The 20,948-nt window shown below is 41.6% G+C and overlaps 1 protein-coding gene across 5 annotated transcripts in view; it reads right to left on the bottom strand.

The window, feature by feature from the left end:
• The window catches only part of PRDM10 (PR/SET domain 10), an 87,076-nt gene that overhangs the window by 44,940 nt on the left and 21,188 nt on the right, over nucleotides 1–20,948 (bottom strand). For 2 of the 5 annotated variants that reach the window (XM_053659438.1, XM_053659441.1), the window contains exons 2-4: nucleotides 9,855–10,041; nucleotides 7,328–7,492; nucleotides 5,182–5,241 (exon numbers count right to left, since the gene is read on the bottom strand). In XM_053659438.1, the coding sequence (XP_053515413.1) occupies nucleotides 5,182–5,241; nucleotides 7,328–7,492; nucleotides 9,855–9,923 (294 nt within the window). In that variant the 5' untranslated portion in view covers nucleotides 9,924–10,041. Of the gene's footprint in view, nucleotides 1–5,181; nucleotides 5,242–7,327; nucleotides 7,493–7,746; nucleotides 7,772–9,252; nucleotides 9,287–9,827; nucleotides 10,042–20,948 lie in introns of those variants that run through there. The other 3 variants (XM_053659437.1, XM_053659440.1, XM_053659439.1) reach the window with 3 other exon arrangements.

Genomic DNA, 20,948 nt, shown 5'->3' with positions numbered 1-20,948 from the left:
CAAGGATCAAAATAACATCACATACTTCCCTCTACACTTAAGAGACTCTGGAATGTCAAGTAAGCAAGGAAGATCAGTTTTTGAAAATATATTTGGCCCCTGGAGAGATGACATCAATCCCTTTAGGCATCGAAGGGAACTCTGCCTCCAGTAACAGAAACACCCTTTCTTCAGCTTCTTAAACTCCCTAACGAGAAATCTTGCGTGTGTTTACAGAGCCTGCCTGCTGCAGCAGTGAAAGACCTTGGCCCAGCATTTGAAATCCTCAGGCTCAGAAGGCAGATGCGATCAGTTACCTCCAAAAGTACTGGCATGTTTCAGCATGCATTCACTTAACCCAGGAGCCCAGACTTTTACAGGACTTTCCATCTCCGAAGCTCAGGGCCTTTTAGAAGTTTTATGTGGGAGGACAAAATTCTGGGAGCGGCTTCGGCTTCCACATCAATAAAAAGAGAATAAAATACACGCTGAGGTGAGGATTCCACAAGGAGAGGAGCAGGGACTTCTGGCAATAAAATCGAGTTTGCCACCTCCCTTCTGCACCCTCCCCTGGTCCTGCCACAAAGCTACTGGTTCCCACTCGTTATCTCAGAGCACAGCTCCAATATCGCCCTTTACTCTAAGCACTTAAATTTTATGCCAACGTTAGTGATGAATGTTATCACACGCTGAACAAACCAAAGCATACATCCACCTCTGCTCCTCGTAAACTCTTTATCTCTTTGCAGAGCCAACCTCAAAGAATGAATTCAGCAATTCAGTTATCCCAGTGAAGCCGTGATGTGTTTTTTCCCAAAAGATGCTGCTAGAAAGACTGTGGTCAGGAAGATTACAGCTGGCTCCTCGCCACTGATGAGAAGGCTGACAGTAAGCAGTGCCAACAACCTTCTCCTACAAGACTATGGCGAAGAAGAAGCTTGAACACTCGGCACTATCTGGAAACACATTAAAGCAGAGACTGAACACACGCCAGAATCGTGCTAACTACTGTTGAAAGGGGATGAAAAGGTCGATGGCAATCATTTCTAGGTAAAATCGGCATCTTTCCAGAGTGCATGGACCTTCACACACAATTGGCATGCATTATGAATTTGTTTAATTAATAATTCAAATTCAACTGGCACATCTGAGAGCTCGGCATAACTGTAAATTCCTTTAAGGCTGGGAAACATGACTACACGGTTCCAAAGTGGCGGAGATGAGTTCAAACTCGGACCCTGCCCTGCCTTTCACTACATCACAACGGCTCCTGCGGAGGTGAGCCTGTTCGAGGAGGGCAGGAGAGGAGATAGCATCACACACACCTAAATACCAGAGCCGAAGGTAACCACGCCTGCCCGGAGACAACAGCCAGGCAGTGAGGTGGGGAGCAATATGTGCCAACTCTACCTACAGAAAAAGAATATAGGACCAAAATATTTTGATCCTGTGCATTTTGTCATGCACAATAAAACACAGTAGGAGGAAAAAGAATTTGTTCAACTTATCGTACACTTTTTCCTTCCCACCTAATGTCACTCTCTCTGTAATTATTGCTGAAACTCGATGATGCATTTGCATTTCAGGATACAACTTATCTGACAAGTGACACATGGAGCTAGGCTGGACAGCAGCACACACGACAGAATGCTTCGGGGTCCCTGCTGAGACCAATTATCAGCACAGCACACTTCCTTCCCAGTGGGTGGGTTGTCGCACAGGGTCGTTTTCCGCAACAAAGAAGAGCTGTGCTGCTCGGTCTGGAGAGCACAGGAGAACTTCTCGGGGAGGAAGAATGCATCTACGAAAAAGGCCGCAAATGGATTTTGCCGCCACTAAAAACGACTGAAAACAGGAATCTTTTTGCTAAGAAAAATTTTTTTTAAAAAGCATTTATCGTCTGTGTTAAACCCTCACTCCAATTTTCTATGCAGAATTCACCCAGTTCACAGAATAAGCTGACAATCAATGAAGTGTTACAGATATTAAAAAACCCCACCTGTGTTGGTTTTATGCTAAGCCAATAGTTACACTTCCTTGTGATGCAGTGTTCATAGAGCTGAGTATGACTTTCCTTTTGTACAGAACATGAAACATGTTTCTAGAGACTGGAGAAGATGAAGGACCCTTTGAGGTGCAAATGGCAATGAAACTTCTAATTAAATCTATGCCTTAATAGTAAAACAACAGGATGCTATTTTGCATATCAGATTGGCAAAATATTAAAGAACTCAAACACCCAGTGTGGCAAGGGTGTGTGGAAATGGGCATTCTCACATACTGTTGGTAAGAATGTCAATTGTTTCAACTCCAGAAAAGCAATTTAGAGTCTTATCAAAATAATTTTCCCATTTATAATGGCAAATTTCAAACATATATCAAATTGCCCCAGCTGGTGTGGCTCAGTGGATTGAGTGCAGACCTGTGAACCAAAGAGCCGCCGGTTGGATTCCCAGTCAGGGCACATGCCTGGGTTGCAGGCCAGGTCCCGGGGGGGGGGCATGTGAGAGAGGCAACCACACATGGATGTTTCTCTCTTTCTCCCTCACTTCTCTCTCCAAAAATAAATAAAATCTTAAAAATAAAAAAATTGTAAACATGTATCAAATAGATAGAATAGTATAATAAACCTCACGCACCCATCACTCAGCTTCAACAATTATCAACTCATGGCTAACCTTATTTCTATTATTTTCCCACATACTTTTGCCCTCACTAGATTATTTTGATGCAAACCTCAGGCATTAAACACTTGTATCTGTAAATACTTCTGTAGATATCTCTATAAGAAAATGACTTAATTTTATATATTATCACACCTAAAAAAATTAATCATTCCTGATAAGAATATCATCAACTATCCACTTAGTGTTAAGATTTCCCCAGTGGTCTCATAATTTTTTTTTTTTATTATTTTTTTTACCATTGGCTTATTCACAGTCTCCTTTAATCTGTAAATCCTCACTCCTCTTCTTTTCCTTTGCAGTTGGGAGAAACAAGGCCATCTGTCCCACAGTTTCCCACCACATGGATTTTGCCGACTGTTTGGATGTCTTTTACCTTGTTCCACTCTGTCTGTCTTGCTTCCTACAAGCTGGCAGTGGAATTTAGAGAGTGGATCGGATTCAGGCTCACCTTCGGGGGCAAAATATTTGGCGTGGGGTGGACCACTATAGAAGGGACACCATAGCGGGGGACCAACAATGAATGGTTCTCTCTTTTTCGGGATATTAACAATGTTCCCAGGGCTCAGCTGATCCCACCCATTATAAACTGCTGCATCAGTTTTTTCTTGATGGGTTCTGACTATTGTTGATTATCACTGCCTAGATCCACATTTCATTAGAAGATAAAAATGGTGATATTCTAAGCCAGTCACACCCTCTTTAAGTCATTAGTTGGTACACTGCTACAAAGAAAGTTCCCTCATCAAAGAATTGTTTACCCGAGAACATTCAGGGGGAAAGGCTGAGTTCCTTTTAAACTGGTCATTTACCAGTTTCCTGAGTAACAACTGCAGTGGCCCCCCAGCACCCTCAAAAAGTGACCACTGAGTTATTTCTTCTAATATCAGTGTGAGCTTATGGATTTTAAATATACTTAATGTGTTTCAATCATTGCAGATGGTTTCCTTTTTTCAGAGGTCAAACTGTCCCATTTTTGGACCTTATGAGTTAGTCATGAGTTATTTCCACGGAACTCCAGAATGGAAGATTTTCCTAGCTCCCTTGCATTGTGGTAAGACAAGATGTTTCAGGTACATCTTGTACATTTCCATTCCCAGAACTGGAACAGCTATTTCTCTAGGTAGCCTTAATTCCTCCTATTAAAAAAATTGTATTTAGAGACCACGTCAGCTCACTGCTACTGGATGAATGAACATATCTAAACCTTTCCAGTTGCCAGAACTGGAAAATATGTTTTGTTTTGTTCTTATAGGAGAAAGTACATGAGTTCATACTGATATTCCAATTCAAATTTAGGATTCTAAGGTTTTGTTTAACTTGTTTTATTTTTATATTTGTATCTTGTCTCACTTTTAGGAAAAATCTTGGTTCTTAAATAATTTTTAATGCAAATACCATCAGCCTCTATCATTTCTCCTTGGAGAATTTATTTTAAGGAAATAATTTGATATATCTATGATAGTGTTCTTCATAGTAGCAAAAAATAATAGGAAATAACCTACATATAAATATAAAACAACAGATAGAAAATAGTACATCTCAACAATATTGGGTTGGCCAAAAAGTCTTTAGTTTTTTCCATAAAATCAAAGACACATTTTTCATATCACCAATAACTTTATTGATTTGTATATTTTGAGTATGGCAGCTATCTCTCACTATTAGCCCTCTAGTGGGTAGAGGCCAGGGGTGTTGCTAAACCCCTTCCAATGCATAAGACAGCCCCACAGCAAAGAATTATTTGACCAACATATCAATAGTGCCAAGAAACTTCAAAAACCACTTTGGTCACATTTGATCAGTCACAGCACCTTTTCCACACACTGTACAAATGTTTTTTGTGTTTCAGTTGTATTTTTACCTTTCTTAAAATAATAAAGCATAATATGCCAAAAATGTTATATATTTTATTCCATCTTCAATATTAAAATGTCTACACAAAAATCCACCAATCTCGGTAAGTTTTTTTTAACACAGGCTGATATGACAGCTGCTGTAATACAACTGAACAAAACTGTTTCAAATGAAGTTAAACACAACTAAGCACTACTCGAACCATCTTACAGAAAAAAACTAAAGGAACTTTTTGGCCAACCCATAATACTACACAGTTAACAGAAATGATGATGAAGATAGAATGATGAAGGTTGCCATCAAGTTTAATTTAACATATAAGAAGCAGTATCAAGAGAAAGCACAGGAGCCCTGGCTGGCGTAGCTCAGTGGATTGAGCGCGGGCCTGCAAACCAGAGTATTGCGGTTCGATTCCCAGTCAGGGCACATGCCTGGGTTGCAGGCCAGTTCCCAGCAGGGGACGCATGAGAGGCAACCATACATTGATATTTCTCTCCCACTCTTTCTCCTTCCCTTCCCCTCTATCGAAAAATAAATAAATAAATAAATAAATAAATAAAAAGAGAACGCACAGTGCAGACAGTTGGGGAACGCTCCAGGGAACAGTAATGTTCACGGCATTATCTCCAAACAACAAAAAGGCGAAAAGGTAACTCATTACCTGCTGAGCTGCAGCATCCTGTTGGACGTAAGCTACCTGGCCTGGGTCTGTGAACAGAGTCTAGACAAAAAAAACAAACAAAACACAACAACTTAACAGATCTTCAGACAGCTCACCTATACAGAAATTAGCCTACTGCTAAGCACCAATTCGTGGGAGAGGTAACTCCCATACAGCTGGTAATAATCCTTCATTGATAAAGAAGCTAAAGATAGAAATCCTACATTTAGCTAAAGCCTTTCATTCAGTGGCACCCAAGAGATTGTATAAGCTAACCATCTCACTTGGCTAACATACTTCATGACTTTCCTGTTAAGAAAAGCCCCTTCTGAGGTTGAATGTACGGCTAATTAAAAAGGCACGTCATGAACGAGGATGCAGACGCTCACACTTAACACTATGTATCACAAGGAGCAGACTTGTGATTAAATGAAAATAGATGAAGATATATAAAAATGCAGAAGGGTACTATACAGGCAAGCATTACAGCTCTTTCAAATATCAAATGCACTCATTACCAGAAGAGAAGTAGAAGAAAAATAAATTCAACTTAATGTTCCATAGATTCTATTTCAGAAAAGGACAGTAAAATCATAATTTAAAAATAAAGTTCTCATAACGCACAATTTGTGTCATAAAGCAGTAAAGCTGATGAAAGGAAAATCTTCAAAATTATTTTAGCCAAGGCACTACAATTTCCAACCTAGGAAAAACTCTTTCCCCATAAACTTTTAAGAGACTTCAATTTGCCCAAGCCTTTAACAAACGTCTAGGAATAAGAACCATAGCTAAGCTTTGACTGCAGAGAAATGTAAAAGAGGATTTCAACCAGTGTCAGATTCTCAGTTCTGACATTAAAAACTGACCAGAATCCAAGCATTCAGTAACACAGCAATAAGCCAAAAGCGGGGCCCAGGAAGGGGACCACGCCTGGGCGGAGGCAACCACAGCCAGCATCTCAGCGTCTGCTCCTTCCCAGTCGATGCCGGTTTGAAAGGCCCCAGTTCCGTAGGCCCCATTTCTTCTGGGAAATGATTACAGTCTTTTGATTAAATGTTGCATATAAGGGCAAATTTTTATTACCAGGGTCCTACTATAAAAGTATGGAACTTATTTTTTAAAATACATCTAAAGGTGCTTTTGCACAGTGTAAAGTATTAACAAGAGAAACTATATACTGGGGAATATTTGTGTTATGCACTTGGAAACTAAGGTACCAAGTCAATGGCAAAAAAATTAAAACAGCTATAGTTGTACAGCTTTTACCTTTGGTCTACTGCAGCCCTACACATCAGTAAGGTATGTAGGACCTTTTGCTTATACACTGAAGTGTAATCATCTGTATGTTTTCACTGATACATCTGAGACTGAGCAATGCAGAACTAACTTCCATGACTGGCCTGCTTCTTGATACTTAGAAAAGTAACAAGTTGACAATTTAGTCCATGATCACTGGGGAGAAGAACTGATACAAGGCTGGTGCTCTAACTCAGCAATTTTCAACTGGTGTGACACAAGAATTTTTAAAACCTGCAAATACCTGCCTTTTTAGTCAGGGGCACTGACCTCTTTTCCCTTAGACTGTCAAATAAAAAAGTGACCACGGCCGAAACAACAACGGCCCTCCAGTGCGAACACCCTGTGTCGGACCATGAACACGTAAGTCAGCTCCACTGAGGTGCATCTTACTGGTCACGTTGTACAATAAAGTTGCATCTGATTTGTTAATTCTTAGTACCAGAAATCCTGATATACAAGTACGCACCTGATTTCTTAAGAAGTCATTTCAGAGCAAAAAGTCTAATTACTATTATTATTATTTTTGTAAATCAATCAGATTATACCTACTTTTTGTCAGATTAGCAAAAATATATTTTTTGGTATGCCACAGAATTTGGGCAATTAGTTTATGTGTGCCATGAGCTGAGAAAGGTTGAAAATTGCTGCTCTAATTCATTACATTTAATTTAAATAAATAAATCATATCTTCCTCTGCCAAGCTGGTTATAAGCTCCTTGAAAGCACAAATCTTATCTGAATATTTCCTGTACCAACAGCCACGGTGGTGACTGGCAGAAAGAAAGCCAAAGTAATTAGTGAATCAACTGAGAAATAAACAAACTGTACACAATGCTCATTCACATGCCTGAGCGGCTTCCACCGGATGGATGTACACCAGGGTGTGCTCGGGACCATCCACCGACGTGTAGGAGGCACCATCTGCCGTGTACACCACCTGCTGGGGCGGGCGAACCTGGTCATCAGTGTAGACGATCTGAGCCACTGTTCCAGCGTCTGGAACAAAGTGTACCTGTGGCAAAAGGCAGCAAATATGTAGCAACTATCCCTGTAGAACAAAGTCAATCTCCCAGAGCACTTTCACAAAGATACAGAGCAGACCAAGCACAGCACACATTTGCATTTTCAGATATCCCTAATGGAGAATGGGGATTGATACGTCCTCATCTATGTTGAATTACTGACTCTCAGAGACAGGAGCCAAGTACCTTGTCACTCACTGATATACTGCTTACTATTAGGCAGCTGATTTAAATTCCCCTTTACCTCAAATATCCAATGCAGATATCTCTTCAGGGGATTAAGGAGGGGGTGCTTAACTGATCCTGGAAGTATGACCAAAGATTTCTGATTAACATTTCCGAAACACAAAATACAAATTATTCTGTAATGTGAAAAAATATGTCAAGACTCAAAAGCCAACTGCTTTTAACACATCATAAAAAATCCTACTTTGTAACTAATAGTGCCTTTCAGCAGACACATTAAAATAGGGTCACTTTCTTTCATACAAGTTCTTTCGTACGCCAAGGCTGTACTGGGGCGTATCGGTAAATGTTTGCTGAATCAGTGACTGTAACAGAATTCCTTGCCAACTAGAAAACAGATAAGGAAAATTCTGATGAAGTATTTCTAAGGGGTTCTGGACAACTATTTCAACTGTCAACAGGGTAAATAAATAATTTTATATCTACCAAGAACTACAGCAGAAACTGAATTTTCTGAAATGCTTTCTGAGTAGTTAGCTTTGGAAGCTTGAATTCCTGAAGGCTCAAGTGTGGCGCACAGCCCAAGGCTGATACCGAAGGTACAGGAGCAGATGGCCAAGAACACATTTGGGAGCGAAACAATTTATGCGCCGAGGTTGAAGGTGAGCACTCATAGGTTGGAATCCTACTCTTACACTGTCTTGGCTTTGGACCTAACTTTTTTTTGTTTCTGCTTTCTCCAGTGGAGAACAACAGAAACAAAAGATGATACAAACTAATTTAATCCCCAGAAAGAAAACTCGAGAGCAAATGCCATCAAGCACCAACAGAAAGAAAACAAACTTTCACTTCCATACTAAGGAATCAGTCCACCTTCTACACAAATGTAATTTGTCCATGAATATGGAGTTTATATATTGGAAGAATTAGGCTGGCAACATACTTGTGCTGCATATTTAAGTGCTGCAAGATCATTCAGACTTTAGATTTCCTCATTACCATCAAAACCCTGCACGGGTTTCAGTGCTTTAAAAAGGCAAAAAACATTTCCTCTTCAACTTGGTCTTTGCCACTCACTATTCTGCTAACCCAGAATGCGCAGCTGGGAGGAGGGGCAGTTGGGATGAGAAGGGGAACGAGGGACGGGTGGGCAGCTCTGCTCTCTACTCCTGTCTGGGGACCCTGGCCACACTGCCCTAACCGCATTCTCTTTTATTCTGTCCTTTCATGGACCACATTTCTGTTTATGAACAGAATTACAGAGCTGTATGAAAGTAGCCGTCAAAATGGTTTCCATGAAAACAAAACAGTATTCTCAATGATCCTGCTAGAAGTACCTCTGGAACTTTTTTTTTTTTAAAGTATTCAGACTCAGCCTTTTCAATCATACCAGATAATCAATTTTATTTACTATAAAATTTATATTGCTTAAATTAAATAAAATGTGTATATTTTAATGTTTCAAGTGACATCCTCATTTTGATAATATTGTGATCAGGTAATTCGATGAATAATTAAATAAAAACTACTGTTTATTATAATGCTTAAAAATTAAGTTTTATACTTTGGTCACATATAAAACACGGCTCCATATGACTGCCGACTCTTCTCAAATGCATACCAAAAATGCAGAGGTTCGCCTTTCCTATAAGAATAGTCAAAAAAAAACAAGTAGCTGGTTATGATAGCAGTTTGAAGGCAGAGATCACAATTATAGCAGCATTTCAATAAGTGACTAATGGCCAGAGTTACTGACTCAAAGGGACAATTTTCAATTGGAGGTTTACGTTCCTAATTTGAAAAGAAGAGAAAGCCACTCACTTCACAGACATACCTCATACTTCATTACTAGGTAACATTGAGCAAAACACATTTTCAGCCCCGATAACGACACAGAACAGAGCAGTGGCACAGATTATGACACTGAGCAGGGAAAGGCGGAGAAGCTCCTGGGTGGTAGCTCCGCCCGACCACCTGCACCGCACTGCACATGCCGACAGGCGTTCAGAGCACGGACACGCTGCTTGCTCTCCCTGACTACCAGGTCTGCAGGTCAGCACCCTCCCGACTGCTCACTACGTTCCAGAAACTGCTATCTAGCTGTCAGCAATGTGTACCCAACCAGCAAACTGCTCTCACCACCACGCTGGAAAGACCAGTCTTCACCTGTGCCGCACTCTCCTCATGCTCTGCAGACGCAGGCCACACGTGGGCGCTCTCCTCTTTGGAGTCCATTCTTCCCCTACTGGACAGCTCCACACCCGGGGCACCTAGGGTAGCACAGGGTGGAGGACAGTCATCTGTCTGTCCCTTGAGTGCTCATGAAGGACACAAAGACGCCTCTGCAGTGTGCCTGAAAAAAGAGAGAGAAGGTCCAAGACTTTAAATAGATGCATACATTTTAATAAATTATAGTTTCAACCACAAGGAGAAAAATAAAACCTCCTAAAAACTAACACACCTGGGCAAGAAGTAGAGAAATTATTTGTTGTAATAACACAAGTATGGCCTGCTTGCTATGCTCTAGGCACACATGATATAATGTACTTCTCTTCAGAGACGTCTATTCAGAAGTCTCTTCTCTGCAGTGACTTCAGGTAGCCCTGACTGGTGCAGCTCAGTGGCTTGGCCATCGTCCCACAAACCAAAAGAAAGGTCGGTGGTTTGATTCCTGCTCAGGACATGTGGTTAGGTTGTAGGCCAGGTCCCCAGTAAGGGGTGTGGCAAGAGGCAGCCAACTGATTATGTTTTTCTCCCTCTCTTTCTCCCTTCCCCTCTCTCTAAAAATAAATAAAATCTTAAAAAAGAAACACTTAGGGTAGTCTTCTTAGTTCTCCTCAGTGAGAGAATGAGGTTGTCCAAGGCTAAATACAGGTGAGCAGTGGGCCACACCCAAGTCCGGGGGCTGCACGGCCCCAGTCGTCCCCTCTTCCACACCTGCTTAGGTGCTGAGTTCCTATACCACCTATTCGAAGTGAACGGCAGAGGCACTGTAGTTATAAAATGCGCAAAACATGGCACGCAGAGGCGGCTAAATTCTCTGGGCCCCAATTTGGTGAATGCAAAGATAGACTTTGTTTCCCATTTGGTGGATACAACAGTGACTACAGAACAGATCGAAAGTTTCCCATTCCATCAGTACAGGAGTGACTGCGGACAGAACAGATCCAAAGCCCGGGCAAACCCCAACAGGCAAGGCACTCGGTCTACATCGCGAAACTTTGTTCTTTTCCAAAACAGAAATCAATCTCCCCTTTTGATGATGATAAAATGCTGACATTCTAAAAGTCCCAAGAGATGGCTGCCGTAAAGGGAGGTAAGGCAGCCACTGGTAAAGCAGCGTGTGTAGACAGGACAAGTCAGCCCGCCAGGAGCACCTTCCACTGAGGATGAGGAAGGCCACCGGCCAGGGCCCAGCCAGGGTTTTCTCCACTGTTAGTGGTGAAGGCAACCAAAGTCTTGCCTTCTGGAACATTGAGTTCAAACTGGCTATTAAGAAACAGACTTTTAAAGAACCTTTTGACCCTCTTTCTCTTCCTGCCTAAGAGACTGAAATGGAAAGACCTACTCCAGGAGAGGAATCTTAGGATGCTTGCCTTAGCCTAATTTGAGTAAGCGTGGTACATGGGAGGGCTTCCAGTAGAGGCTCCCTAGAATTTGACTGCCATGCGTGTGTGCACAGCTGCTCCTCAAACTCCCTGCAGCCTGCCCGTCCTCACAGCCGCCCCTTCTCCTCCTGTGTCCGAAATGCCACATATTCCCAGTGCGGCCTCCTGTCTTCAAACACCCATGCTGATGTGAATTTACTGTGCACTCGTGTTAAAAATGTGATCTTCCTGTTAATCTGTCTCTCTTAATTTATTAGCCCAGCTAGAAGAATTTAGAGAGTGAGAGGGAAAATGTCAGGGTTTTTAGCTCCCACAAGGTCAATAGCTGAGAGGAAGTTCTAAGATCATACATGCTCCCATCTCTGAACCAGATCAAGGCCCAAGGATGAAAGGAAGATACTGAAACACCCAATGTCAGGGCCTATCTCTGAGATACAGAACTGCCACGTCCGACTGCACAGCGGCCTCTTCCTGGCCACGGAGCAGCCTGCTCCTGCTGGACAGCACCAGGTCCGCACCACGCCAGCCCTCCCACCACACACACTGCTCCTACAAGCACCCTGCTCCTCCTCCATCAGACTCCTGCGAGCAGCAGCCATGTCCACCAGGAGGTGAATGTGTAAACCAAGGGACAAGGGGGATCTTTCTGGAAGAAATGGAAATGTTCTATATCTTGTACTGGACTGGAGTGGTTAGGTACATGGGGAATAATGTGTCAAAAGTAAGAACTCCATTCAATTAAAATGTGAATTTTTTCATGTATAAATTGTAGCCTAATAAAGTTGTTTTTAAAAAATACTTCTTATAAATAGCATTATTTAAGCAAATATTAAAAGATATTCAGGGTGAGCTGTACAGTATGTTAATGATACCTCAACAAAGCTGTTATATTTTTTAAAAGAACAAAGATATTAAGAAACCTAGCAATAAGTGTCAACAATAAACAAAGATCTAGCTGAATAAAAATGGGTTTTTTTTTATTCAAAAGGACATTAAAAGCTCAGTATGACAAATCATAAAATGCTCCATATGGGAAACATTTTAAAATTTTATTTTCAAATAATTTCAGACAGAAAAGCTACAAAAATAACAAAGAATGCCTGTATTTCTTCACTCAGTTTGCCCAAATGTGCGCCTATAATGTTTACTTTATTATTCTTTTTAAAATTAAATTTATTGAGGGCATGGCTCCTCCCACGGGTTTTGAGAAGTGACATGAAATAATGCATGTCAAATGCTTAGCACAATGCCCACTACGTAATAAGTGGTCCACCTACCAGCTCTTAAAGAAAGGTATCCAGTCATACTGCACGTTTCTGTCTGCCTGCCTCCCCATCACAACTTCTTTCAGCGCAAAGAAATGTGTTTGCTCACAAGAGTGACTCTAGATCTGGCATGTGACAGGTGCCCAGCAAGTCGTGTACAGCAGGACACCGAATCCCCACCACAGCGATCAGGGACGGCTTCTCGGGGAAGACGGGACCTAAAGGTGAACGAAGCAAGCAAGCAAGCAAGCAAAAAAAGGAAGGGACAGACTGAAATATCTCTGTTCTAACCCTACCAAAATATAGGAGGAGGCATTACATGACATAAAAGTCCAGTAACTAATTCAGCCGAGAATAAAGGAGAGAAAAAGGAAATAATCGCCTGTCAAAAGTGGAGCAGAGCAACAGGACAGTTAATACATGCATCAGAAGTTTGTCGGTAGAACGCAGCCATAGGGAAGTGACATGCAGCCAACGGTAGCCGTTCCCGGTCATTTACAGTGCTATTAGCAAATAAAGAGGCCCAAGGGGGTCAAAAACCTTCAGTTCAAACAGTGTCTGGAATCCAAACAGAATACCCAGTTAGTAGCTCTTGTTCTTTAAGATATAGTTATAAGACCTGTTGTGTGCTTCTGTAACCACTAAGCTATTTAAAACAACAGTGTGACATTGTGTAATTATTGTTTAATAAGTTGTTCAGGAAAAATGAACTCTAAGCATGACTCAACACTAAGTCACTTTAAATCCTCTAGCATTAATGTCCTCGTTAGCAGAATGAGAACATAAAACACTTCTGAACATCCTAGCCTTCGCTCAGATGGAAGCAGTAAAGTAGAAAGTCCAAACAATCTGAAGTTGCATCGTAAGTTGAGTGTCTCAACTGCTCACCAGTGACATAACCAGATCACTTACACTCTCAGTATCACCGCAGGTAAAGCGGGGTTGGGGGTTACCTCCTAGAGTTCTTGTGAGGGTCATAAGACTTCTAGGTACAAGCTCTGGCACATGGTAGTGCTCAAATATATTAATTTCTGTATTTTACAGATGAGCTTAGAAGAGGCTCAGAGTTGTCAAAATATTTTATATTTTTAAAACCTAACAATCTATCAAATAACAAATGCCCTGTGCATGAACTTCCTTTATAATAAGGTTTGTCATATTTGTTTTTCTTTTTAACTGCATGATTCATTGAGCCCTGTTGATATTTTTTCATCTGCAATTTTCATTATTTTACTTTTCAATGACACTGGACACTCGGTGTTATTTTATCCTAGTTCCAGGCACTGCTTCAGCGCTGTCCACCAGGCAGGTGCTGACGGGCTCTGTTCGCTCCCACTCCTCGCCCCTTTGTCTTTTCCACAGACCCGAAAGAAGCAAGGGTCAAACCATACTTTATCTGGAAGAGTCACCCATATTCCCTTCTTTTACCCATTGTCCAAAATGTTACAGTCTCATTTCCAGGAAGAGGGGTGTACTTGCCTTTCTATCCCCTCTAATGACCTTATTCAACGAATATGTATTAAGAAACTTAGTATGTATCAAGTACTGTTCTGCACCCTTAACAAACATCAGTGTATCAAAACAAAATGATACTTGCCTTCCTGAAGATTCTAGTCTAGTTACTTTTTCTTGAACAGTGTTGTTTAGTTAAAAGCGTAAGCTTTAGAATCAGGGTTCTAGGCTTCTTGATCTACCATGTGCTTAACAGGTGTGACATCAGTAAGCCACAAAATGATGCTCAGTCTCCTTATTTTGATGAGAGTCTAAATGTTCTGCCCATGCTGATGGTTCTAAAAATAGATCTGTATTTCATCAAGTCTATAATGCACTTTTTTCACATTTTAACATTTCTGAACTAGAGATCTATTTCACAACAGCAGTACCCTGCAGCTGCTACTGCCCAGGTGGCAGCTTGCTCAGAGCCCTCCTACTTGACCTTGCTCAGAGCCCTCCATGAGTTCTGGCCTCGCTTCCCCCAGTCACATGTGTTGTCAGCACTGGACACCCTAACCACCATTTTAAATGTCTTCAGAAAGATGGCACCACCCTGGCTGATGTAGCTCAGTGGATTGAGCAACTGCCTGCAAAGCAAAGGGTCACCAGTTCGATTCCCAGTCAGGGCACATGCCTGGGTTGCAAGCCAGGTCCCCAGTAGGGGGCATGTGAGAGACAACCACATATTGATGTTTTTCTTCTTTTTCTCCTTTCCTTCCCCATTTTCTAAAAATAAATAAATAAAGTCTTTTAAAAAAGAAATATGACACCAGAGTTCAGCATTAAAACTGAAAAGCAGCTGGCTGTATATTTTATTTAGAGCAAATACCCATCACTGGAAAAATGACCTTAACAACCACAACTATGGGGCCTGGGTACAAAAGATGGCAAAGGAAATGAAGCTGTTATTAATCAGAAATGTGGAAAGACTGGCCTACCGTATGCCAAGAAAGAAAAGACCAGACTCATAACTCCCAGAATGGGTACCAGTTGCTTGGAGAAGATTCCAGGCAATGACAGAGGGCCCTCTTCTAAGAAACCTGAGTCACCAATACCCTTGATGGCACAGAGACACGGCAATTACTCAAAGTCACAAAGTGATTCTGAAAGTGATGAAATTTAGAGAATAAATTAATTTACTTCACTTATATTTTCCCTTTCATGTATGCAAAAAAGCGATGTGATAAAAATATCTGTCTAAATAATTAATTTAAAAGAGCTCTTTCAGTAAGTATATAATAAAAATTCTGGGGCGGGGGAGGCTGGGATGGGAAAAATAGACAAAAAACTGTACTTGAAAAATAACTAAATAAAATTAATTTAAAAAAATTCTAAGTGGCAAAAGCACTTGCATCGGACTTTAATTGGCATGGCCTTTTTCTTTTGTAATGATACATAAAACAATTGGGTATCTTACTATCAACACCTTCAATTACTAAAATATCGTAACATTTGGAATCACACAGCATCATGACAGACATTCAAGAAATGGTAGCAATTTTTTTCATGCTTTGTGAACATCAAACAGAAAAAAGTAAGCAAAAATCCTGCTCCTGTGAAACTCCCCATCTAATGGGAGAGATGGACACAGAGCACTTCCCAGTTCACCCAGGTGCTGGGCTCAGAGAACTTCCCAGGCAGGATTAGGTGAGGGACACAGAGCACTTCCAGTTCACCCAGGTGCTGGGCTCAGAGAACTTCCCAGGTCATCCAGGTGAGGGACACAGAGCACTTCCCAGCTCTCCCAGCTCACTAAGAAGGCCAGGCCCTGAACCAAACCATGAAGTGTCCTGGGGCCCAGCCTGCACACCTCTGGCTACCAGTCCTGTCCTGCTGCTCAGCCCAAAGCCATGCCCCCTCATCCTCCCCCAGCCCAGTCCCATGGCCGTGGGGCCTTCTGCGCTGAGAGAAGCCACCACTCCAGGACCTCTCAGGACTGGGGTTGAGATGCTCCCTTTTCCTCACCTACACATAGAGGTGGAAGAGAACCTAAACATGCCTTCAAAAGTAGCTATGTACCTGGGATCACAGGTGAAACTATAAATACAATCTCAGTGTAAAATGCTTATTATTGACATATTATTAACCCTCGGAAACATAAAGAATTCATACGGACTCTGTACTGGGGTGGTGCCTTACACACAAGACACATCACTGTTTAAAGGGAAAGTGGTATGCCACTCTCCAGACCTCTGGCTCACAACAAACCAGCTACAGGAACTGCCGGTTCCTTCCCTGAAATCCGACACCAGACACGCAGGGGAAGAAGTTCAAGGGAGATTTGAAGGGCCTGCAAAATGAAAACAAAAACTGCAAGGAGGCTGGGTGACCAGGCAAGTGGGAGTCAGGGCTCTCCCCTACCGCACCGCTGCCCCTGCCAGAGTGCGGACCGGTGTCTAACCCGAGTCCTGACCTCACCTACAGCTCTTTAACTTAATTTCATTTCCATTTCTTGAAGCTTTTTATCCTTGACTTCCCAGTTGCAGAAACAGTCTTGAACTTTGTAGCCCAAATGAAGGAAAAATAGCATTACCAGCCATCACAATAGTCTAACAAAGTAAAGTCAGGCAGGCAGAATAATTTTTTTTTTAAATGGGTAACTCCTACTTAAGAGGTAATGGGTCTTTACACAGGGTGAGCTGAACACATAACTTAAGGATATTTTTAAATAGAAATGCCCTCCCTCCCTGTTTAAAAAAAATTGTTTTGTTTTTTACTTTTCTAAAGCCTTTCCTTTTGTCTAAGACAAAAGTTCCAGATACAAGTTAGCTCATTACAAAATACTTAAAGAATTTTAGGGACTTCCTCCAAGATGGAGGCATAGGTGGAGATGTCGTGCTTTCTCACACAACCAACTTTAGAGACAACAAAATATTAGGAACAGAAAACAGCCAGAACACAGAAAATTGAACTTTTCGGGAGTCTGGTAACAACAAATTCTTCAGCCTGACCAGTAAGAGGGGCGAAGCCAGCAGCTGTCGGAGTGGGGTTGCACAGGAAACCTCGGTCAGAAGGACTCAGGCGCGTGGATCCCAGGTGTGGGGTTGCAACGGGCGGACCCAGTGAGCGACCCAGTGAGCAACCGGTGAACCCAGCGAGGGCACAGGTCGGCAGGTTGACTGTGGTCGCATTCCTGCACAGATAGACCAGCGAGGGACTGGGCGGTGAGACGGGACCAAGCAGGCCCCAGTGGCGAGAGGCAGCAGAGGGGACCGCGATTTCCCTGCTCTGACCCCACCCCCACATACAGTGTCACAACCCAGTGACCTGGGTGGCCCCGTCCTGGTGAACACCTGAGGCTCAGCTTTTCATACTGAACAGGTGCGAACAGACCAAAAATGGCTCAAGAAGATCTCAGAGCCCCAGAGCCCGTAAATCTAAGTGACGAAGAAATAGCAAAACTTTCAGATGCACAGTTCAAAACACTGGTGATCAGGATGCTCACAGAACTGGTTGATTATAGTCACAAATTAGAGGAACATATGAAGGCTAAACTAATTGAAATGAAGGGAATTGTACAGGAAACCAATAGTGATGACAAGGAAACTGGGACTCAAATCAAGGGAGTGAACCAGAAGGAAGAAAAAAAGGGCCAAACAGAAAAGGATGAAGAAACAAGAATTCAAAAAAATGAGGAGAGACTTAGGAACCTCCAGGAAATCTTTAAACACTCCAACATCCGAATTATAGGGGTACCAGAAGGGGTAAAGGAACAGCCACCAGTGGAAAACTTATTTGAACAAATAATAAAGGAGAACTTCCCCATTCTGGCAAAGGCAATAGACTTCCAAGAAATCCAGAAAGCTCAGAGAGTCCCAAAGAAGTTGGACCCAAGAAGAAACACACCGAGGCACATCATAATTATATTAGTCAAGATTAAAATGAAGGAGAGAATCCTAGAAGCAGCAAGAGATAAGGGGACAGTCACCTACAAAGGAGTTCCCATCAGACTGTCAGCAGATTTCTCAAAAGAGACCTTACAGGCAAGAAGGGGCTGGAAAGAGGTATTCCAAGTCATGAAATACAAAGACCTACAACCAAGATTACTCTATCCAGCAAAACTTTCATTTAGAATGGAAGGACAGATAAAGTGCTTCTCAGATAAGATCAAATTCAAGGAGTTCATCATCACCAAGCCCTTATTATATGAAATGTTAAAGGGACTTATCTAAGAAAAAGAAGATAAAAAATATGAACAGTGAAAGGACAGCAAACGCACAGTTGTTAACAACCACACCTAAAACAAAAGCAAACTAAAAGGACAGCTAGATCAGGAGTGGAAACATAGAAATGAAGATCACATGGAGGGTTAGCAACAGGGGAGTGGGAGGAAGAGAAAGGGGGAGAAGGTACAGAAAATAAGTAGCATAGATGGTAGGTAGAAAATAGATGGGGGGGCAAGAATGGTATGGGAAATATAGAATGTAAAGAACTTGAGACACATGGTCAGAAACTAAAGGGGGGGAATGGTGGGGACGGGGGGCGCAGGGAGGAGGGAATGAAGGGGGGGAATAGAACAACCATAATGGCATAATCAATAAAATAAAAAAAAAAGAAAAAAATTTGATTGAGATATAATTCACATACCATACAAATCATCTGTTTAAAGTCTATAAGTTGATGTTATTTAGCATATTCACAGGGTTACACAATCTCCTTCACTACTATGTAGTTACAGAACTTTTCATCACCCCCCCTAAATCTGTACCCATAGCCACTCTCCATTTTCTCCCACCACTACCCATAATTTTCTAACTCTGGATTTGCCCATTCTGAATATCTAATAAAAAATGTAATCATACAATATAAAAAAAAGAATTTTAGAACAACATCTTATGAGATTATTAAGAAACTCAGAATAAAAACTATACATCAAAGAAAAGTTTGATGTAGAGTAATGAAGGGGAAAATCAGCGTCATAGGAAGACTCAGATTAGGCAACCTACAGAGGAAAAAAATGACCAAGATCCAGCAATATATGTACATGAACAGTTCTATGCAAACGTTCCAACTCTCTAAATGAAAAACCATGAATTACGTTGAGTGACTTGGTAATAAATGAGGACATGCAGTGACTGACCTGAGGAGGCCAATGCGGCAAGAAGCGCCACGCTAGAACCGTCAGTAAAGGCTGCTGGCACACCAAGTAACGGTAACTCGAGTGTGCACGCCCTTCAAAGTTACGTTACACACTGTATGCTGGTTCTCAGAATACAAGAGTTTACTTACTAACAATTTGACTGAAATAAAATAAACTTAGCTATAATAAAATAAAGATTTAAGAAACCATATGTTACACTATCAGGGTTTAAAAATAGCTAGAAAACAAAACTAAATATATTAAGGCAAACCAGTCACCTCTTCATAATTTCATTAAAGTACTTTTCAGCTCCATAATTAAGGTTAAATGTTTTTTATAAATCGTGGTAACTGAAAAAATACAAGGTTAAATAGTATAAAAAGCAGATAAGCCTCTTGTGAAGATATAAAATGAGATTTCTGGATATAATACTTCTAAACATTCCAGAACTGGATGGACAAGCACTTGTGATATTTCATTTCCTCATGACCTACAACGGCCCTCTGCCCTTGCCATGGGGGCCCGCAGGACTTCCCGCAGGGAGCAGTCAGGAGGCTGCAGCCACACTCCTGGAGAACTGTCCTGGCCCCACCCTCACCATTGGCTGACCTTGTACAAAGTCCCTCACTGACTTGGTTCAATGCCAGCATCTGAATATGGAGACAGGAATGGGGTCTATAAACTTCACAGAGTCATAAAGAAGATTAAATGAGTTAATATTTTCAAAGTACTTAGAACAGAATTTAGATTATGGTAAGCATTTTATATGTTAAATGAAAGAAACGATTAGGGTCAATTCTGAGTCACAAATTAAAAATGGTAGAGCAAGAAGAGACTAGGTGAAAGGGAGAAGGGAATGTAAAAGGGAAAAGAAGAAGAAAAGACAGGAGAGCAAGGAGGAAGCAGAAGGAGATAAGAGTATTCTAAAACCAAACAATGAGGCTGGGAGGGGAGGGCAGAGGACTGAAGGAATAGTGCATGGCAGGGGGAGGGGGAGGGAGATTCTAAAAAAGCAGGAACTAAACAAACACGACAAGTACAAGGTTTACACTTCACTGATTTCTAAAACAAACAGTTTTAAAACAGAAAAGAAAAAAATACCCAACTTAGTTCTAACCAATGAACACGAACTGAGTGGAAGTGGCAGTGGACAATGTCAAAATTATACCAATTTCAGCACGAATTCCTCATCCTGGCTAAGGGGAAGCCCAGGTAATTCATCACATGTTTCTCAGTTTTAAAAATTCACAGCATATCATTAGTGTTAGTGGAAATGAGTAGTTAATAAGAACAACACTTCAACCAAGTCTGTCATGGCTGTCCAAGTGCTCGCAACACGCTGCATCTGCTCTTCCCCTAGGTCCTGTGGGAGGCTGGTGCAGTTCCCCTCGGTCCTGTGGGAGGCTGGTGCAGTGTCACTGTACATTTGACAAAAGAGAAAACGACTTTGGAGAGAGGAGAGGCCACTTGCCCACAGTCATGGGTCTGGGCAGCTTAAGCTCACTCCCTTTGTTATCTTATCCCACCACTGACCCCCAACTGAAGAGCCACGGAAAACCCACAAGTGAGGGTGGAATAATAGGACTAAATGTTTTTAATCCCGTTCGTAAGTAAAATAAACACATTTTTTGTTACGAGAAATATGCCTAAGGACCTAAAGGCTTCTGGGAAAGAAAATAAGCAAGGAACCCAGGCTCTCATAAGGCTTTTAGCAGATTTTAAACCAGTAACAATAAGCCTTTGACTATGTCCCAAATAAAAAAGGTGTTTTTAATTAGGCCATTACAGAGTCAGAATATTTCCATGTAAACAG

This window comes from Artibeus jamaicensis, unplaced genomic scaffold (assembly GCF_021234435.1).
Source record: "Artibeus jamaicensis isolate MK-2021 breed Jamaican fruit bat unplaced genomic scaffold, CSHL_Jam_final scaffold_660, whole genome shotgun sequence".
NCBI lineage: Eukaryota > Metazoa > Chordata > Mammalia > Chiroptera > Phyllostomidae > Artibeus > Artibeus jamaicensis.
Note: the sequence above shows the minus strand (reverse complement) of the source record. Positions and strands in the feature narration are given on the sequence as shown.